The following is a 19314-nucleotide window of genomic DNA, read 5'->3' as shown; positions in this document are numbered from 1 at the left end:
GAAGTTTCTCCTGAATTCCCCATTGGATTTATTAGTGACTGTCTTATACTGATGGCCCCTGGTTCTGATCTCCCCCACAACTGGAAACATCTTCTCGACACCTACCCGATCAAACCCTTCCATAATTTTGAAGGCCGCTATCAGGTCACTCCTCAGCCTTTTAATTTCTACAGAAAAGAACATAAGAAATAGGAGCAGGTGTAGGCTACGAGCCTGTTCCACCATTCAATAAGATCATGACTGATCTGATCATGGACTCAGGTCCACTTCCCTGCCCACTCCCCATAACCTTCACTACCTTATCGCTCAAAAATCTGTCTATCTCCACCTTAAATATATTCAATGTCCCAGCCTCCACAGCTCTCCGGGGCAGAGAATTCCAAAGATTTACAACCCTCTGAGAGAAGAAATTCATCCTCATCTCAGTTTTAAATGGGCGATCCCTTATTCTGAAACAATGCCTAGTTCTAGATTCTCCCACGAGGGGAAACATCCTCTCTGCATCTACCCTGTCCAGCCCCCTCAGAATCTTATACGTTTCAATAAGACCACCTCCCATTCTTCTGAACTCCAAAGTGTATAGGCCCAAACTGCTCAACCTTTCTTCATAAGACAACCCCTTCATCTCAGGAATCAACCCAGTGAGCCTTCTCTCAACTGCCTCTTCAAAATTACACCGACTCAAATCACAGCTCGCTGCTTTACATTTTGTCACGAGCACGGATTGGACGGGGAAGGACCCCATGTTCTTCTCCTTGCAGAAAACCAATCCTCTCATCTTTCCACCACGACCGCAGGGTCTTCCCCTGTTCTGGCCCCGACCAGCCAGTCCCGCTCCCGCCCGCTCCCGGGTGCCAATATATCGGAGCGGGTGTCAGCACCACAGGCCGGGATCGCAGCCACTGTATAATCCAGGGGTCACCAACCCACCAGCGATGACCCGGAGTCCCCGGGATTTAAAGATTCATCTCCTGGACACTGCCCTGAGCAACAACCCGGGAGCGAAATCACAGCGGCATTAAATATTGTGTTTCTTTAAAAAACTTCTTTCAACGCTTTTCAAAAACAACTTGCATTTATATAGCGCCTTTAACGTGGTAAATCATCCCCAGGTGCTTCACAGGAATGTCATAAAACATAACTTGACACCGAGCCGCATAATGAGATATGAGGACAGGTGATTAAAAGCTTGATCAAAGAGGTAGGTTTTAAGGAGCGTCTTAGAGGTGGAGAGAGGTAGAGAGGCGCACAGGTTATAATCAGGGATGGTTAAGAGGCACTCATCCCTAGTGCAATTCTACTCCAGTGCTGCACTGTCGGAGGGGCAGTACTGAGGGAGTGCTGCACTGTCGGAGGGGCAGTACTGAGGGAGCGCTGCACTGTCGGAGGGGCAGTACTGAGGGAGTGCTGCACTGTCGGAGGGGCAGTACTGAGGGAGTGCTGCACTGTTGGAGGGGCAGTACTGAGGGAGTGCTGCACTGTCGCAGGGGCAGTACTGAGGGAGTGCTGCACTGTCGGAGGGGCAGTACTGAGGGAGCGCCGCACTGTCGGAGGGGCAGTACTGAGGGAGTGCTGTACTGTCGGAGGGGCAGTACTGAGGGAGTGCTGTACTGTCGAAGGGGCAGCACTGACGGAGTGTTGCACTGTCGGAGGGGCATTACTGAGGGAGTGCTGTACTGTCGGAGGGGCAATACTGAGGGAGTGCTGCACTGTCGGAGGGGCAGTACTGAGGGAGTGCTACACTGTCAGAGAGGCAGTACTGAGGGAGTGCTACACTGTCGGAGAGGCAGTACTGAGGGAGTGCTGCACTGTCGCAGGGGCAGTACTGAGGGAGCACTGCACTGTCGGAGGGGCAGTACTGAGGGAGTGCTGCACTGTCGGAGGAGCAGTACTGAGGGAGTGCCGCACTGTCGGAGGGGCAGTACTCAGGGAGTGCTACACTGTCGGAGAGGCAGTACTGAGGGAGTGCTGCACTGTCGGAGGGGCAGTACTGAGGGAGTGCTGCACTGTCGCAGGGGCAGTACTGAGGGAGTGCTGCACTGTCGGAGGGGCAGTACTGAGGGAGTGCTGCATTGTCGGAAGGATAATCCTGAAGGAGTGCAGCACTGTCAGAGGTCCAAACTTTCGAATAAGACATTAAACCAAGGCCTCGTCTGCCCTCTCTGGAGACACAAAAGATGGCATGGCACTATTTTGAAGAAGAGCAGCAGAGTTCTCATTGGTGTCCTGGGTCAATATTTATCCCTCAATTAACATCACGGATACAGATTATCTGGTCATTTATCACATAAGAACATAAGAACATGTATCACATAAGGCCATTTGGCCCCTCGAGCCTGCTCCGCCATTCAATAAGATCATGGCTGATCTGATCATGGGCTCAGCTCCACTTCCCTGCCCGCTCCCCATAACACTTGACTCCCTTATCGCTCAAAAATCTGTCTAATATATATTAAATATATTCAATGACCCAGCCTCCACAGCTCTCTGGGGCAGAGAATTTCACAGATTTACAACCCTCTGAGAGAAGAAATTCCTCCTCATCTCAGTTTTAAATGGGCGGCCCCTTATTCTGAGACTATGCGCCCTAGTTTTAGTTTCCCCTATGAGTGGAAATACCCTCTCTGCATCCACCTTGTCGAGCCCCCTCATTATTTTGTATGTTTTGAATGAGATAAGATCACCTCTCATTCTTCAGAACTCCAATGAGTAGAGGCCCAACCTACTCAACCTCTCTTCATAAGTCAACCCCCTCACCTCCGGAATCAACCTTGTGAACTTTCTCTGAACAGCCTCCAATGCAAGTCTATCCTTCCTTAAATAAGGAGACCAAAACTGTACGCAGTACTCTAGGTGTGGCCTCACCAATACCCTGTACAGTTGTAGCAGGACTTCTCTGCTTTTATACTCTATCCCCTTGCAATAAAGGCCAACATTCCATTTGCCTTCCTGATCACTTGCTGTACCTGCATACTAACTTTTTGTGTTTTATGCACAAGGACCCCCAGGTCCCTCTGTACTGCAGCACTTTGCAATTTTTCTCCATTTAAATTATAATTTGCTTTTCTATTTTTTCTGCCAAAGTGGATAACCTCACATTTTCCCACATTATACTCCATCTGCCAAGTTTTTGCCCACTCACTTAGCCTGTCTATATCCCTTTGCAGATTTTTTGTGTCTTCCTCACAACTTGCTTTCCCACCCATCTTTGTATCATCATCAAACTTAGTAACATTACATTCGGTCCCTTCATCCAGGTCATTAATATAGATTGTAAATAGTTGAGGACCCAGCACCGATCCCTGTGGCACCCCACTAATCACTGTTTGCCAACCGGAAAATGACCCATTTATCCCGACTCACTGCTCTCTGCTAGTTAGCCAATCCTCTATCCATGCTAATATATTACCCCCAACCCCGTGAACTTTTATCTTGTGCAGTAACCTTTTATGTGGCACCTTATCGAATGCCTTCTGGAAATCCAAATACACCACATCCACTGGTTCCCCCTTATCCACCCTGCTTGTTACATCCTCAAAGAACTCCAGCAAATTTTTCAAACATGATTTCCCTTTCATAACACTATGCTGACTCTGCTTGATTGAATTATGCTTTTCCAAATGTCCTGCTACTGCTTCCTTAATAATGGACTCCAGCATTTTCCCAACGACAGATGTTAGGCTAACTGGTCTATAGTCTCCTGCTTTCTGTCTGCCTCCTCTTTTAAATAGGGGCGTTACATTTGCAGTTTTCCAATCTGCTGGGACCGCCCCAGAATCCTGGGAAATTTGGTAGATTACAACCAATGTATCCACTATCCCTGCAACCACTTCTTTTAAGACCCTAGGATGTAAGTCATCAGGTCCAGGGGACTTGTCCGCCTTTAATCCCATTATGTTACCGAGTACTACTTCTTTAGTGATAGTGATTGTATTAAGTTCCTCCCTCCTTATAGCCCCTTGATTATCCACTATTGGGATGTTTTAGTGTCTTCTACCGTGAAGACTAATACAAAATATTTGTTCAATGTCTCTGCCATTTCCCTGTTCCCCATTATTAATTCCCCAGTTTCATCCTCCAAGGGACCAACATTTACTTTAGCCACTCTTTTCCTTTTTATGTACCTGTAGAAACTCTTGCTATCTGTTTTTATATTTAGTGCTAGTTTACTTTCATAATCTATCATCCCTCTCTTTTTTAATTTTTTTTAGTCGTTCTTTGCTGGCTTTTAAATGTTTCCCAATCCTCTGACCTCCCACTAGTCTTGGCCACATTGTATGCCCTTGTTTTCAATTTGACACCTTCCCTTATTTCCTCAGTTAGCCACGGATGGTTATCCCTTCTCTTACAGTCTTTCCTTCTCATTGGGATATATTTTTGTTGCGAGTTATGAAATATCTCCTTAAGTGTCTGCCACTGCTCATCAACTGTCCCACAGAGTAATGTATTTTCCCAGTCCACTTGCTGTTTGTGGGAGCTTGCTGTGTGCAAATTGGCTGCCACGTTTCCGACGTTACAACAGTGACTACACTTCAAAAAAGTACTTCATTGGCTGTTGAACGCTTTGGGACGACCTGAGGTTGTGAACGGCGCTATATAAATGCACGTCTTTTTTATGGTTCACATAGCTCTCCACCACTGTGGGGTTTCCTCGCTTCATGTCTGGGTCTGTTGTAGACGCGTTGATGGAGATCGATCGCTGGGATTGGTCAATAACCCCATTATTGTTGTATCATGCTTGGAAAGAGAGGTGGAGAGGTTATAATCCGGGATGGTAGAAGGTGAACTAGATGGATTGTGGTCTTTTGAAGTTTAGCAAATCCTATGTTCCTGTGAGAGGGGCTTGGTGAGCACTATATCTGGTCAGCAAATATTGATTAGATGAGTGAGCCCCAAAATATTGATCATGAGCAAGATTTATACTCTAGGCTGTCGTGTCCACAAGCAACAATAGTTCCCGTTCACCCATCATCTCGTTGATCTACATTGGTTACTAGTCTGGCAATGCCTCAAATTTAAAAATCACACCCTTGTAGTCAAATCCCCCCCACGGCCTCGCCCCCCCGAGATCTCTGCAACCTCCTCCAGCCCCGCAACCCCCCCCCCCCCCCCCGAGATCTCTGTGCTCCTCCAAATCTGGCCTCTGGAGTATCTCTACCTTTCATCGCTCCACCATTGGTGGCCGTGCCTTCAGCTGCCTGGGCCCCAAGCTCTGGAATTCTCTCCCTAAACCTTGGCAGCCCTGGAGAGGGTGCAGAGGAGATTTACCAGGATGACAAGAGGAGTGAGGGATTTCGGTTCTGTGGAGAGACCGGAGACGCAGGGATTGTTCTCCGTGGAGCGGAGAAGGTCAAGGGGAGATCTAATAAAAGGCTTCAAAATCAGCAGGGGTTTTGATACAGCAATTCGGGAGAAATTGTTTCCTCCAGCAAGTGAGTCAGTAACCAGAGGTCACAGATTGAACACAGTTGGCAAAAAGCTAGAGGGGAAATGAGGAGAGGGTCAGTCACACGGAGGATTGTTGTAAACTGGAATGCATGACCTGAAAGGGTGGTGCAAACAGATTCAATGTAAAGTTTCAAAAGGCAATTGGAGATGTCACTGAAGAGGACTCATTTGCAGACGTTATGGGGAAAGAGCAGGAGGAGTGGGACTAATTGGATTGCTCTTTCAAAGAGCCGACACAAGCACGATGGGCCGAAGGGTCTCCAACTGTGTCGTAAGATTCTATGATTAAGCCTCTCCGCCTCTCTCTCCTCCTTTCAGACACTCCTTCAACTTACCGCGCCTTCCTAATATCTCCTTATGTGCGTTTCGGTGTCAAATTTGTGTTGATAACGCTCCCGTGAAGCACCTTGGGACGTTTTACTATGTTAAAGAGTCAGCTGTGGCTCAGTGGGCAGCACACTCGCCTCGGAGTCAGAAGGTTGTAGGTTCAAGTCCCACTCCAGGGAGTTGAGCACAAAAATCTAGGCTGGCACTCCCAGTACAGTACTGAGGGAGTGCTGCACTGTCGGAGGGGCAGTACTGAGGGAGTGCTGCACTGTCGGAGGGGCAGTACTGAGGGAGTGCTGCACTGTCGGAGGGGCAGTACTGAGGGAGCGCTGCACTCTCGGAGGGGCAGTACTGAGGGAGCGCTGCACTTTTGGAGGGGCAGTACTGAGGGAATGCTGCACTGTCGGAGGGGCAGTGCTGAGGGAGCGCTGCACTGTCGGAGGGACAGTACTGAGGGAGTGCCGCACTGTCGGAGGGGCAGTACTGAGGGAGTGCTGCACTGTCGGAGGGGCAGTACTGAGGGAGCGCCGCACTGTCGGAGGGGCAGTACTGAGGGAATGCTGCACTGTCGGAGGGGCAGTACTGAGGGAGCGCTGCACTGTTGGAGCGACAGTACTGAGGGAGCGCCGTACTGTCGGAGGGGCAGTACTGAGGGAGTGCTGCACTGTCGGAGGGGCAGTACTGAGGGAGCGCCGCACTGTCGGAGGGGCAGTACTGAGGGAATGCTGCACTGTCGGAGGGGCAGTACTGAGGGAGCGCTGCACTGTTGGAGCGACAGTACTGAGGGAGCGCCGTACTGTCGGAGGGGCAGTACTGAGGGAGTGCTGCACTGTCGGAGGTGCCGTCTTTCAGATGAGACATTAAACTGAGGCCCCGTCTGCCCTCTCACGTGGATGTAAAAGATCCCATGGCACTATTTCGAAGAAGAGCAGGGGAGTTATCCCCGGTGCCCTGGCCAATATTTATCCTTATCTCAACAGAACAAAAACAGATTATCTGGTCATTATCACATTGCTGTTTGTGGGAGCTTGCTGTGCGCAAGTTGGCTGCCGTGTTTCCCACATTACAACAGTGACTACACTCCAAAAGTACTTCAATGGCTGTAAAGCGCCTTGAGATGTCCGGTGACCGTGAAAGGCGCTATATAAATGCAAGTCTTTCTTTTAAAGGTGCTAAATAAATGGCAGTTGTTGTTGTCAGATGGGCTGGACAGATTAAGCTCTGTGTCTATTGATCGTTGCGTTATTTGGGCCAGGGAGCCGGCGATACTGACAATGCCCATTGCTCAACAGTTCATCATTAACCTCAATGAGCAGGTTTCTTCAGCCTGATTGCTGCCAGTTCGAAACTGTTCATTCCTCCGGATCCATTGACTTACGGTCACAGCAACTATATTAATGAGCCTATTGTTAAACCACTTGTGAGGCACACCGCTGATTACAGGGACAACCAAGCCGTGTCTGTTTATTCACGTAAATCGATGGCCTTACATTCTGCCAGCGAGTGCAGGATTCTCTCAATGCCACCAAAGCATTATCTGTTACTGAATGCGTTTCTGGGACTGCGTTCTGCGCCTTGAGTTGAGTCCCCCTCAAGTCCAATGCATCCTGAAGTTAGGTTAAGGAACAAAGTGCTCCTTAAAGTAGGCGATTAACGGGTGATGAGGGAGCGAGCGCGATGCCAAGAGAACAATAACTTGTATTTATGTTTTGCCTTGAGCCTGGGTCCTCTGGTTACCGGCCCTTCTGCCACGGGAAGAGTTCCTCGTTATTTACTCTTATCAAAACCCTTTGTGATTTTGAACACCTCTATCCAATCGCCCCAGAACCTTCTCTGCTCGAAGGAGAATAATTCCACATTCTCCAGTCTCTCCATGCCACTGAAGCCCCTCATCCCAGGTACCATTTGTACATTCTGTTTGTAGCCACCAGATGGCACCATTGTTGGAGGCCACTGAGCAGTACGCACACTGTGCTGTTCTGGTATAAAAGGCCAGCCATTTTGTGAGTCAGGCACTTTGGGCTGAAGTAAAGCAGAGCCAAGGTTGTACCTTGCTTAGTTAAACTGTACTCAGTTTGAACCTTTATTGCATACTTAACACCATTCTAGTAAATCCTCTCTGCACCCTCTCCGAGGCATTGATATTCTTCCTAAAGTGCAGTGCCCAGAATTGGACACAGTACTCCAGCTGGGGTCTAACCAACAATGTACAAAGGTTCACCATAACTCCCTAGCTGTACGCTATGCCTCTATAAAGTCCAGGAACCCAACACTTTTTTTTAAACAGTCTGACCACCTTGTCTTACCGCCTTCAAAGATTTGTGTGTGTGAACCCATAGGTCTCCCTGTACCTGCACTCCCGTTAAAATTGCACCATTTAGCTGATGGTAAATATGGACTCACCCAAGATGACGAGACACAGAATAACACGGACTTTTACAGCGCAGAAACAGGCCGTTTATGCTCCACACCAGCCCCCTCCCACCCCTCTCCAGCTCACCCTATCCCCATATCCTTCTATTCCTTTCTCCCTCATGTGTTTATCCAGCTTCCCCTTAAATACATCGATACTATTCACCTCAACCCCTCCCTGTGGCAGCGAGTTCCACATTCTCACCGCTCTCTGGGTAAAGAGGTTTCTGGTGAATTCCCCATTGGGTTTATTAGTGACTGTCTTATAGTTATTACCTCTCAGCAATAACAGCCACACCGGGATACCAATTGTGTAACAAGCGTTTGGATGTTTAGTGGATTTCCTGTTAGTGCCGCAGTATGTGATCTCAGCAGTAGGTGGCGCCACAATGCAGTACTGAGGGAGCGCCGCACTGTCGGAGGGGCAGTACTGAGGGAGCGCCGCACTGTCGGAGGGGCAGTACTGAGGGAGTGCTACACTGTCGCAGGGGCAGTACTGAGGGAGTGCTGCACTGTCGGAGGGGCAATACTGAGGGAGTGCTGCACTGTCGGAGGGGCTGTACTGAGGGAGTGATGCACTGTCTGAGGGACAGTGCTGAGGGAGTGATGCACTGTCGGAGGGGCAGTACTGAGGGAGCGCCGCACTGTCGGAGGGGCAGTACTGAGGGAGTGCCGCACTGTCGGAGGAGCAGTACTGAGGGAGTGCTACACTGTCAGAGGGGCAGTACTGAGGGAGTGCTGCACTGTTGGAGGGACAGTACTGAGGGAGCGCTGCACTGTCGGAGGGGCAGTACTGAGGGAGTGTTGCACTGTCGGAGGGGCAATACTGAGGGAGTGCTGCACTGTCGGAGGGGCTGTACTGAGGGAGTGATGCACTGTCTGAGGGACAGTACTGAGGGAGTGATGCACTGTCGGAGGGGCAGTACTGAGGGAGCGCTGCACTGTCGGAGGGGCAGTATTGAGGGAGTGATGCACTGTCGGAGGGACAGTACTGAGGGAGTGCTACACTAAATGAGGTGCCGTCTTTCAGATGAGACGTTAAATCAAAGTCCTGTCTGCTCTCTCTGGTTGATCTAAAAGATGCCAAGGAACTATTTTACAGACACCTAACCAGCATAACAATTGTCACACCTGTCCTATGTCCCTGTGAGATTAAAGAATGAATAATTTATAAGATACCATTCCGTCAACATAGCTACAACCGCTGAAGGTCTTGTTACAGGATATATCCATGTCACAGGAGTAATCACACTGCCAGTCAGATCAGTCCCAATTGTAAAGTTCAATTAATAGAGAAGGTAAATTAAACGGCCGCTCCGTTTGTTTAACCCTTGGTGAACAGTTACATTCATCAAACGTGCATTGACGTAGTGCCTTTCAATCCTCAAACTGCTTCACTGCGAATGAATTAGGTTTGAATTGTATTGACTGTTCCCCATGTCAGAGACCTTCTCTGTCACCACACGGTCAGACAGCCAGGGCCTTGCTTTACTGTCCCATTGTGAAAGCCAGGGCCTGCGGACGCTGGAACTGGTGAGGGGTCTGGGCAGAGTGGATCGAGAGAAACTGTTCCCATTGGTGGAAGGGTCGAGAACCAGAGGACACAGATTTAAGGCGATTGGCAGAAGAACCAAAGCTGAGAGAAAGCAGGAAAGGGGTACTGAGGTGAATGATCAGCCATGATCTTATTGAATGGTGGTGCAGGCTCGAAAGGCCAAATGACCTACTCCTGCATCTATTTTCTATGTTTCTAAGAAAAAAAATTTTACGCAGCGAGTGGTTAGGATCTGGAATGCGCGGCCTGAGAGGGTGGTGGAGGCAGACTCCATCACAGCGTTCAAAAGGGAATTGGATAAGTACCTGAAGGAACAACATTAGCAGGGCTACGGGGAAAGGGCGGGGGAGTGGGACTGGCTGAGGGGCTTTTGCAGAGAGCCGGCACGGGCTCGACGGGCCTCCTGTACTGTAACCGTTCTATGAGACATTCTCAATGTGTCTCGGACACTCACCGAGATGCTCTGTGGTGGTTGATTCCATTCTGTGAGTGTGTGAGGGACTGGGGATAAGAAGCGTGTTTGATAAATTGAGTCTCAGAGGAGATGACACCATGATCAGACGCGCCCGGAATCATCCATCAAGGTAATGATTCTTTATCCATCTTGATACATAACTGTCTTCCTGAGAAAGATTAAAGCGGCAGCCAGACCCGTGGCTGATAAATCAGCTGGACCTGCGCCAAGTGGCTCCTGCAAACAACGTTCCCGATTTATTTCGTTTTAAGTTGCTGTGAAAAGTCTGAGCCGTTTTATTGCTCGGTATTCCATGCTTTCTGCAGGGACTATTGCAGTCCCACATTCTTATACACGATCGAGGTGCTCCTTGCCAATGCAAATGTTGTTCATATCTGTGCTTGCTACAAACCCCATTCCGATCTGCCTGCTCAGGGGACTGTTATACAAGAGCAGACTAATCTCCAGGTTAACCTTCTGACCACCACAAACACCAGCAGGAGGAGCCATTCAGCCCGTCTAGCCTGTTCCGCCATTCAATCATATCATGGGCCCTGCTAATGTTGTTCCTTCAGGTACTTATCCAATTCCCTTTCGAACGCTATCATTAAGGAAGAAATAGCAGGACATCTAGATAGGAATAGTGCAATCAAGCAGACGCAGCATGGATTCATGAAGGGGAAATCATGTTTAACTAATTTACTGGAATTCTTTGAGGATATAACGAGCATGGTGGATAGAGGTGTACCGATGGATGTGGTGTATTTAGATTTTCAAAAGGCATTCGATAAGGTGCCACACAAAAGGTTACTGCAGAAGATAAAGGTACGCGGAGTCAGAGGAAATGTATTAGCATGGATAGAGAATTGGCTGGCTAACAGAAAGCAGAGAGTCGGGATAAATGGGTCCTTTTCCGGTTGAAAATCGGTGGTTAGTGGTGTGCCACAGGGATCGGTGCTGGGACCACAACTGTTTACAATATACATAGATGACCTGGAAGAGGGGACAGAGTGTAGTGTAACAAAATTTGCAGATGACACAAAGATTAGTGGGAAAGCGGGTTGTGTAGAGGACACAGAGAGGCTGCAAAGAGATTTAGATAGGTTAAGCGAATGGGCTAAGGTTTGGCAGATGGAATACAATATCGGAAAATGTGAGGTCATCCACCTTGGGGAAAAAAACAGTAAAAGGGAATATTATTTGAATGGGGAGAAATTACAACATGCTGCGGTGCAGAGGGACCTGGGGGTCCTTGTGCATGAATCCCAAAAAGTTAGTTTGCAGGTGCAGCAGGTAATCAGGAAGGCGAATGGAATGTTGGCCTTCATTGCGAGAGGAATGGAGTACAAAAGCAGGGAGGTCCTGCTGCAACTGTACAGGGTATTGGTGAGGCTGCACCTGGAGTACTGCGTGCAGTTTTGGTCAACTTACTTAAGGAAGGATATACTAGCTTTGGAGGGGTACAGAGACGATTCACTAGGCTGATTCCGGAGATGAGGGGGTTACCTTATGATGATAGATTGAGCAGACTGGGTCTTTACTCATTGGAGTTCAGAAGGATGAGGGGTGATCTTATAGAAACATTTAAAATAATGAAAGGGATAGACAAGATAGAGGCAGAGAGGTTGTTTCCACTGGTAGGGGAGACGAGAACTAGGGGGCACAGCCTCAAAATACAGGGGAGTCAATTTAAAACCGAGTTGAGATGGAATTTCTTCTCCCAGAGGGTTGTGAATCTGTGGAATTCTCTGCCCAAGGAAGCAGTTGAGGCTAGCTCATTGAATGTATTCAAATCACAGATAGATAGATTTTTAACCAATAAGGGAATTAAGGGTTATGGGGAGCGGGCGGGTAAGTGGAGCTGAGTCCACGGCCAGATCAGCCATGACCTTGTTGAATGGCGGAGCAGGCTCGAGGGACTAGATGGCCTACTCCTGTTCCTAATTCTTATGTTCTTATGTTCTTATTAACGCATCATTACTGCTTGGCTTTTATATTCTGTACATCGTGATGAATCTAGAATTCCATCAACTATTTTCACAGCCTTATCACCCTGCGGGGCTGCATTTAATGACCTGTGACCCTGTTTCTGAAACCGCTCTCCGCCCCCACAACACTGATCCCACTCCCATTCACAGTATAATTACTGCTGTTGTTATCTTCAGCAAAATGCATCACCTCACACTGACTAATATTGACAGCTTGATTGTCCTCTTTGAAACCTACATCAACCAATCCAAATTATTTTGTATTTCCATTATCGTTTTTCCTTGATTCATGCCGTGAAAATTTTCCCGAGCACCGTTGGTAACGAGTCTGCAATGACCCCAATGTTTAAAAATTCATTCCTGGGATGTGGGCGTCGCTGGCAAGGCCGGCATTTATTGCCCATCCCTAATTGCCCCTTGAGAAGGTGGTGGTGAGCCGCCTTCTTGAACCGCTGCAGTCCGTGTGGTGAAGGTGCTCCCACAGTGCTGTTAGGGAGGGAGTTCCAGGAATGTGACCCAGCGACGATGAAGGAACGGCCGATATATTTCCAAGTCAGGATGGTGTGTGACTGGGAGGGGAACGTGGAGGTGCTGGTGTTCCCATGCGCCTGCTGCCCTTGTCCTTCTAGGTGGTAGAGGTCGCGGGTTTGGGAGGTGCTGCCGAAGAAGCCTTGGCGAGTTGCTGCAGTGCATCTTGTAGATGGTACACACTGCAGCCAGGGGGCACCGGTGGTGGAGGGAGTGAGTGTTGAAGGTGGTGGATGGGGTGTCGATCAAGCGGTTGCTTTGTCCTGGATGGTGTCGAGCTTCTCGAGTGTTGCTGGAGCTGCACTCATCCAGGCAAGTGGAGAGTATTCCATCACACTCCTGACTTGTGCCTTGTAGATGGTGGAGAGGCTTTGGGGAGTCAGGAGGTGAGACACTCACCGCAGAATACCCAGCCTCTGACCCGCTCTTGTAGCCACAGTATTTATGTGGCTGGTCCAGTTAAGTTTCTGGTCAATGGTGACCCCCAGGATGTTGATGGTGGGGGATTCGGTGATGGTAATGTCGTTGAATGTCAAGGGGAGGTGGTTAGACTCTCGCTTGTTGGAGATGATCATTGCCTGGCACTTGTGTGGCGCGAATGTTACTTGCCACTGATCAGCCCAAGCCTGAATGTTGTCCAGGTCTTGCTGCACGCGGGCACGGACTGCTCCATTATCTGAGGAGTTGGGAATGGAACTGAACACTGTGCAGTCATCAACGAACATCCCCACTTCTGACCTTATGATGGAGGGAAGGTCATTGATGAAGCAGCTGAAGAGGGTTGGGCCTAGGACACTGCCCCTGAGGAACTCCTGCAGCGACTGATTGGAGCCCTCTCCCCTTTTAAACATAGGTACTACATTCGCTGTGACAAACCTCATCCTTCGATGTATCCTATTCATCTACAACACTTTGTCTTCCTTTAGCTAACCGAATGATCAAAAATGTTCCTTTCCTCCATCACATTGTCACCCAGCTCCAACTCAATCATTCCAGGGGCCACCTCCTTTCCAACATCCTTCTCCAGGGAAGACAAAGGCCGGGGAATTGGTCCTCGCCTGCATAGCGGTGCAACCTGAGCACATGGGCTTGGTGCAGGAAACAGGCAGGCCCAAGGCCCAAGGCCCGAGGCCCAAGGCCTGAGGCCCAAGGCAAGAAGCCCAAGGCAAGAGGCCTGAGGCCCAAGGCCCGAGACCCGAGGCCTGAAGCCCAAGGCCCGAGGCCCAAGGCCTGAGGCCCAAGGCAAGAGGCCCAAGGCAAGAGGCCTGAGGCCCAAGGCCCGAGACCCAAGGCCTGAAGCCCAAGGCCCGAGGCCCAAGGCAAGAGGCCCAAGGCAAGAGGCCTGAGGCCCAAGGCCCGAGACCTGAGGCCTGAAGCCCAAGGCCTGAGGCCCAAGCCCAAGGCCCGAGACCCGAGGCCTGAAGCCCAAGGCCCGAGGCCCAAGGCCTGAGGCCCAAGGCAAGAGGCCCAAGACCCGAGGCCCAATGTCTGAGGCCCAAGGCAAGAGGCCTGAGGCCCAAGGCCCGAGACCCGAGGCCTGAAGCCCAAGACCCAAGGCCCAAGGCCCAATGTCTGAGGCCCAAGGCAAGAGGCCCAAGGCAAGAGGCCTGAGGCCCAAGGCCCGAGACCCGAGGCCTGAAGCCCAAGGCCCGAGGCCCAAGGCCTGAGGCCCAAGGCAAGAGGCCCAAGGCAAGAGGCCTGAGGCCCAAGGCCCGAGACCCAAGGCCTGAAGCCCAAGGCCCGAGGCCCAAGGCAAGAGGCCCAAGGCAAGAGGCCTGAGGCCCAAGGCCCGAGACCTGAGGCCTGAAGCCCAAGGCCCGAGGCCCAAGCCCAAGGCCCGAGACCCGAGACCTGAAGCCCAAGGCCCGAGGCCCAAGGCCTGAGGCCCAAGGCAAGAGGCCCAAGACCCGAGGCCCAATGTCTGAGGCCCAAGGCAAGAGGCCTGAGGCCCAAGGCCCGAGACCCGAGGCCTGAAGCCCAAGACCCAAGGCCCAAGGCCCAATGTCTGAGGCCCAAGGCAAGAGGCCCAAGGCAAGAGGCCTGAGGCCCAAGGCCCGAGACCCGAGGCGCGAGGCCCAAGGCCTGAGGCCCAAGGCAAGAGGCCCAAGGCCCGAGGCCCAATGTCTGAGGCCCAAGGCAAGAGGCCTGAGGCCCAAGGCCCGAGACCCGAGGCCTGAAGCCCAAGACCCAAGGCCCGAGACCCGACACCCGAGGCCCACGTGGGCCTCATGTACAAGAGTCCGCAGAGCTGCAGATGTCGGTTGGGTTTCCACCGTCGCTAGACAGCGAAAACGATTTGCATTTGGGTTGGTGGCAGCCCTCAGGTAGGGCCTGGGGGGAGGGGAGGGAGGGAGGGGGAAAGAGGTGATCGGGAGAGGGAGGGGCAGAGGCTGGGAGGGGGAGGGGGAGGGGGAGAGTGGGAGGATACTTGCGGGGAGGGAGGGAGGAAGGGCGACAGTATTGGGGAGAAACCAGGCACTGAGCAAACCCGCTTTGGTCTTCAGGCCTGTTGAGGTTCCGGGAGAAGTACTCCTAATCCTGGATCCACAGTTAGGCCCGTATTTGTTCATAGAATCATAGAAATGTCATAGTACGGCAGGGAAGGAGACCATTTCAGCCCATGGTGTCCACGCCAGCCGAAAAAGAGCTATCCGGCCTAATCCCACTGTCCAGCTCTTGGTCCGTAGCCCTAAGGTTACGGCCCTTTATGTGCAGTGTGGTTACCTGGTGGTGTCCGGCCGTGGTCCCATTTAAGAACCGGCCTTTAGGCCGCATGTAGACCAGTTTTTCCTGAACGCCACCAGCCCAGGCACCAGCATGGTTCAGGGAAGCCTGATTTTACAAAGGGGGCCTCAAGCAGGCATTAGACCCCCTATTTGCCCATAAATCGGGGTACCGCCTGATTCAGGCACGGGCCCCGGACACCTCTTTTTCCGACCACCAATATGGCACGTGGCGCTTTCCCAGCCCATGCGCATCCCACCCACCATATTGGATACTTTGGTGCCCATTTTACACCCGTAAAACACGGAGGGCGACATCGAACTTCCAGGCCAAGGGCGCCATGACATTTTGCCCAACAAACCCGTGTACAAATCTTCAATCTCAATGACTCCCACAACCATCAACTCTCCAGTAACTAATATTACAAAGTACGTACAGCCCAGGAACAGGCCATTGGGCCCACCGCTCCGTGCTGGGGTTTATGTCCCACCGCTCCATGCCGGGGTTTATGCCCCACCGCTCCGTGCTGGGGTTTATGTCCCACCGCTCCATGCCGGGGTTTATGCCCCACCGCTCCGTGCCGGGGTTTATGCCCCATTGCTTCGTGCCGGGGTTTATGTCCCACCGCTCCGTGCCGGGGTTTATGCCCCATTGCTCCATGCCGGGGTTTATGTCCCACCGCTCCGTGCCGGGGTTTATGTCCCACTGCTCCGTGCCGGGTTTATGCCCCACCGCTCCGTGCCGGGGTTTATGTCCCACCGCTCCGTGCCGGGGTTTATGCCCCACCGCTCCGTGCCGGGGTTTATGCTCCACACCAGCCTCCTCCCACCCCTCTCCATCTCACCCTATCCCCATATCCTTCTATTCCTTTCTCCCTCATGTGTTTATCCAGCTTCCCCTTAAATACATCGATACTATTCACCTCAACCCCTCCCTGTGGCAGCGAGTTCCACATTCTCACCGCTCTCTGGGTAAAGAAGTTTCTCCTGAATTCCCCGTTGGGTTTATTAGTCAGTATCTTATATTGATGGCCCCGAGTTCTGGTCTCCCCCACAAGGGGAAACATTTTTTCCACATCTAACCCTATCGAACCCTTTCATAATTTTGAAGCCCTCTATCGGGTCAACCCTTTATCTTCACTTTTCTAGAGAATAGTGCCCCAGGCTGTTCAATCTTTCCTGAAAGTTACAATCTCAGTTCTGGTGTCATCCTTGTGAATATTTTTTTGCATCCTCTCCACAGCCGCTACATCCCTTTTATAACATAGAAACATAGAAAATAGGTGCAGGAGTAGGCCATTCGGCCCTTCGAGCCTGCACCACCATTCAATATGATCATGGCTGATCATTCACCTCAGTACCCCTTTCCTGCTTTCTCTCCATACCCCTTGATCCCTTCAGCCGTAAGGGCCACATCTAACTCCCTCTTGAATATATCTAACGAACTGGCCTCAACAACTCTCTGCGGCAGGGAATTCCACAGGTTCACCACTCTCTGGTGAAAAAGTTTCTCCTCATCTCGGTCCTAAATGGCTTACCCCTTATCCTTAGACTGTGACCCCTTGTTCTGGACTTCCCCAACATTGGGGACATTCTTCCTGCATCTAACCTGTCCAATCCTGTCAGAATTTTATATGTTTCTAGGAGGTCCCCTCTCATCCTTCTAAATTCCAGTGAATATAAGCCCAGTCGATCCAGTCTTTCTTCATATGTCAGTCCTGCCATCCCAGGAATCAGTCATGCCAACCAGAACTGCACACAGTGCTCCAAGTCTGGTCTAACCAAGGTTCTATAAATGTTTAGCATAACTTCCCTACTTTTTAATTCTCTCCCTCTGGAAACAAACTCCAGTGCTTGGCTTTCCGTGATTTATGACCTTGTTATGCTGTCACTGCTTGTACTGATGTGTGCATCTGTGCCCCTATACCTTGCTCTCTCCCGTTTAGACTCTGATTTCCCAAGCATATATCAGTACAGGCTACCAGCTTTCACGGATGTTAAAATGCATTGCATTCCAACCGAGCTGTGTAACTAGCAGACGGAACAGCCAGAGAGCACATGCAGGTTGAACGCACATTAGTTCATTCCGAACTGTCGGGATTACTCAAAAAAGTTATTCCAACACCTCTTTGATCCGTGACGGATTGTGTTCACTTTGCTGTAAATTTAAAAAGAAGACTCTTTGTTATTGCATCCAAAAAAAAAATCACTGATTGCAAACATTTTCACACTCGCAAGATATAAAACAGCACGACAGAAACTGATTAAATACCGTAACTTGAGCGAAGGTGGTATCACCAAAAACGTGGCAGCAAAGGCCAAAATGAGGTTCGACATTCAAATCATTCCTGGCAATCCATTTTATTTTGACTATATCTTATCTATTCTACTCGAGCTCCCAAGGTGATGCACGCAGGAATTCAGGAGCACGTGTCATCTGAGAGATGGAAGGGATTATCATCATCATCATAGGCCGTCCCTCGGAATCGAGGAAGACTTGCTTCCACTCTAACAATTGGTCCTTAGGTGGATGAACAGTCTAATACGAGAGCCACAGTCCCTGCCACAGATGGGACAGATAGTCGTTGAAGGAAAGGGTGGGTGGGACAGGTTTGCCGCACGTTCCTTCCGCTGCCTGCGCTTGATTTCTGCATGCTCTCGGAGGGGATAGTTGGATCAGGGTGAGCAGATGTCATTTAGCTCCCATTTTTGAAGTCATAATTCTGCCCTTATTTTTATATTTCCATTTAGAATGCCAATTATGTATGTAAACGTGTCACGTTGTAATAACACTCTCCCGCCTGTGGTGGCACTGTACGGGGAGGCGAGGGAATTTTGAATCATGTTAAGTTTGCGTGTGCAGTGCCTATTATAAATTGACAGGAAGTGTGCACACACATAAGAGATTTAACATATTATTGTAGAAATAACATATATAAATAGTCTGAACTACTATGGATTGTTTTACCAGGCTAGGATTTTGGTGGTGTGATATTTCATGATCAAAAAATACAAGCAGTTTTCAACTAGCAACTGAACACTGAGATGAGATTACACCCAGAACACAGCTCCTGATATTTTTGAACATATATACTTCCCAGGCCAATATATTCCACTCTCTTTCTCTCTCTGTTGAATGTGACAGACCACACCATCCATGAAGGGTGAATGATTGTGAAATAATCTCACGTGATAACCATCAGTTAATTACCAAAATGTAACACAGTAACCAAGTAAAACCAGTAATAACTAGATATGGAAGTTGACTGCTGCTGCAACCTTGCATTACTGGTCTGGAGGCCTTTAATTTAATATCAAACAAGAAATGTAGTGGGTACACACAGCCATGTCAATGTCTGGTGGACTGGGCGAGTGAAGCAAAGAATGGGCATCCGGTCTGTGCAACAAAGTACAGCATTTAGTTCTGGGCACATAGCGTGCAGAGGAGAGCAACATGTGTACAGGGAAGGTTAGACAAGCATAAGATCTACAGTTTAGGGAGAAGGGAGTTAATTGGGTGGGGGGGGGGAGAGGAGAATCTATTCAGGGTTATAACGTATTAATTAGAATGGAGGAGGCAATGCAGCAAGGGTAAAAGCAGAGGCTATTAATGGAAATTAGTGAGCAGTAAATCTAGAACAGATATGAGTAAATCTAGAGCAGTTCAGAGTAAATCTAGAACAGGTATCAGAGTAAATCTAGATCAGTGTCAGAGTAAATCTACATCAGTGTCAGAGTACATCTAGAACAAGTATCAGGGTAAATCTAGAACAGGTATCAGGTTAAATCCAGATCAGTATCAGAGTAAATCTAGAAAAGGTATCAACGTAAATCTAGATCAGTGTTAGAGTAAATGTAGAACAGGTATCAGAGTAAATC

The 19314-nt window shown here is 49.8% G+C and overlaps 1 protein-coding gene across 7 annotated transcripts in view; it reads right to left on the bottom strand.

The window, feature by feature from the left end:
• slc44a5b (solute carrier family 44 member 5b) overlaps positions 1-19314 on the bottom strand; it is a 240695-nt gene that overhangs the window by 71052 nt on the left and 150329 nt on the right. For 5 of the 7 annotated variants that reach the window (XM_070886459.1, XM_070886464.1, XM_070886465.1 and 2 more), the window contains one exon: positions 17561-17593. The exons of the other annotated variants lie outside the window; for them this stretch is intronic. In XM_070886459.1, the coding sequence (XP_070742560.1) occupies positions 17561-17593 (33 nt within the window). The remainder of the gene's footprint in view (positions 1-17560; positions 17594-19314) is intronic. 7 annotated transcript variants of the gene reach the window in all.

Source organism: Pristiophorus japonicus, chromosome 8, assembly GCF_044704955.1.
Source record: "Pristiophorus japonicus isolate sPriJap1 chromosome 8, sPriJap1.hap1, whole genome shotgun sequence".
In the NCBI taxonomy this organism is placed as follows: domain Eukaryota; kingdom Metazoa; phylum Chordata; class Chondrichthyes; family Pristiophoridae; genus Pristiophorus; species Pristiophorus japonicus.
Note: the sequence above shows the minus strand (reverse complement) of the source record. Positions and strands in the feature narration are given on the sequence as shown.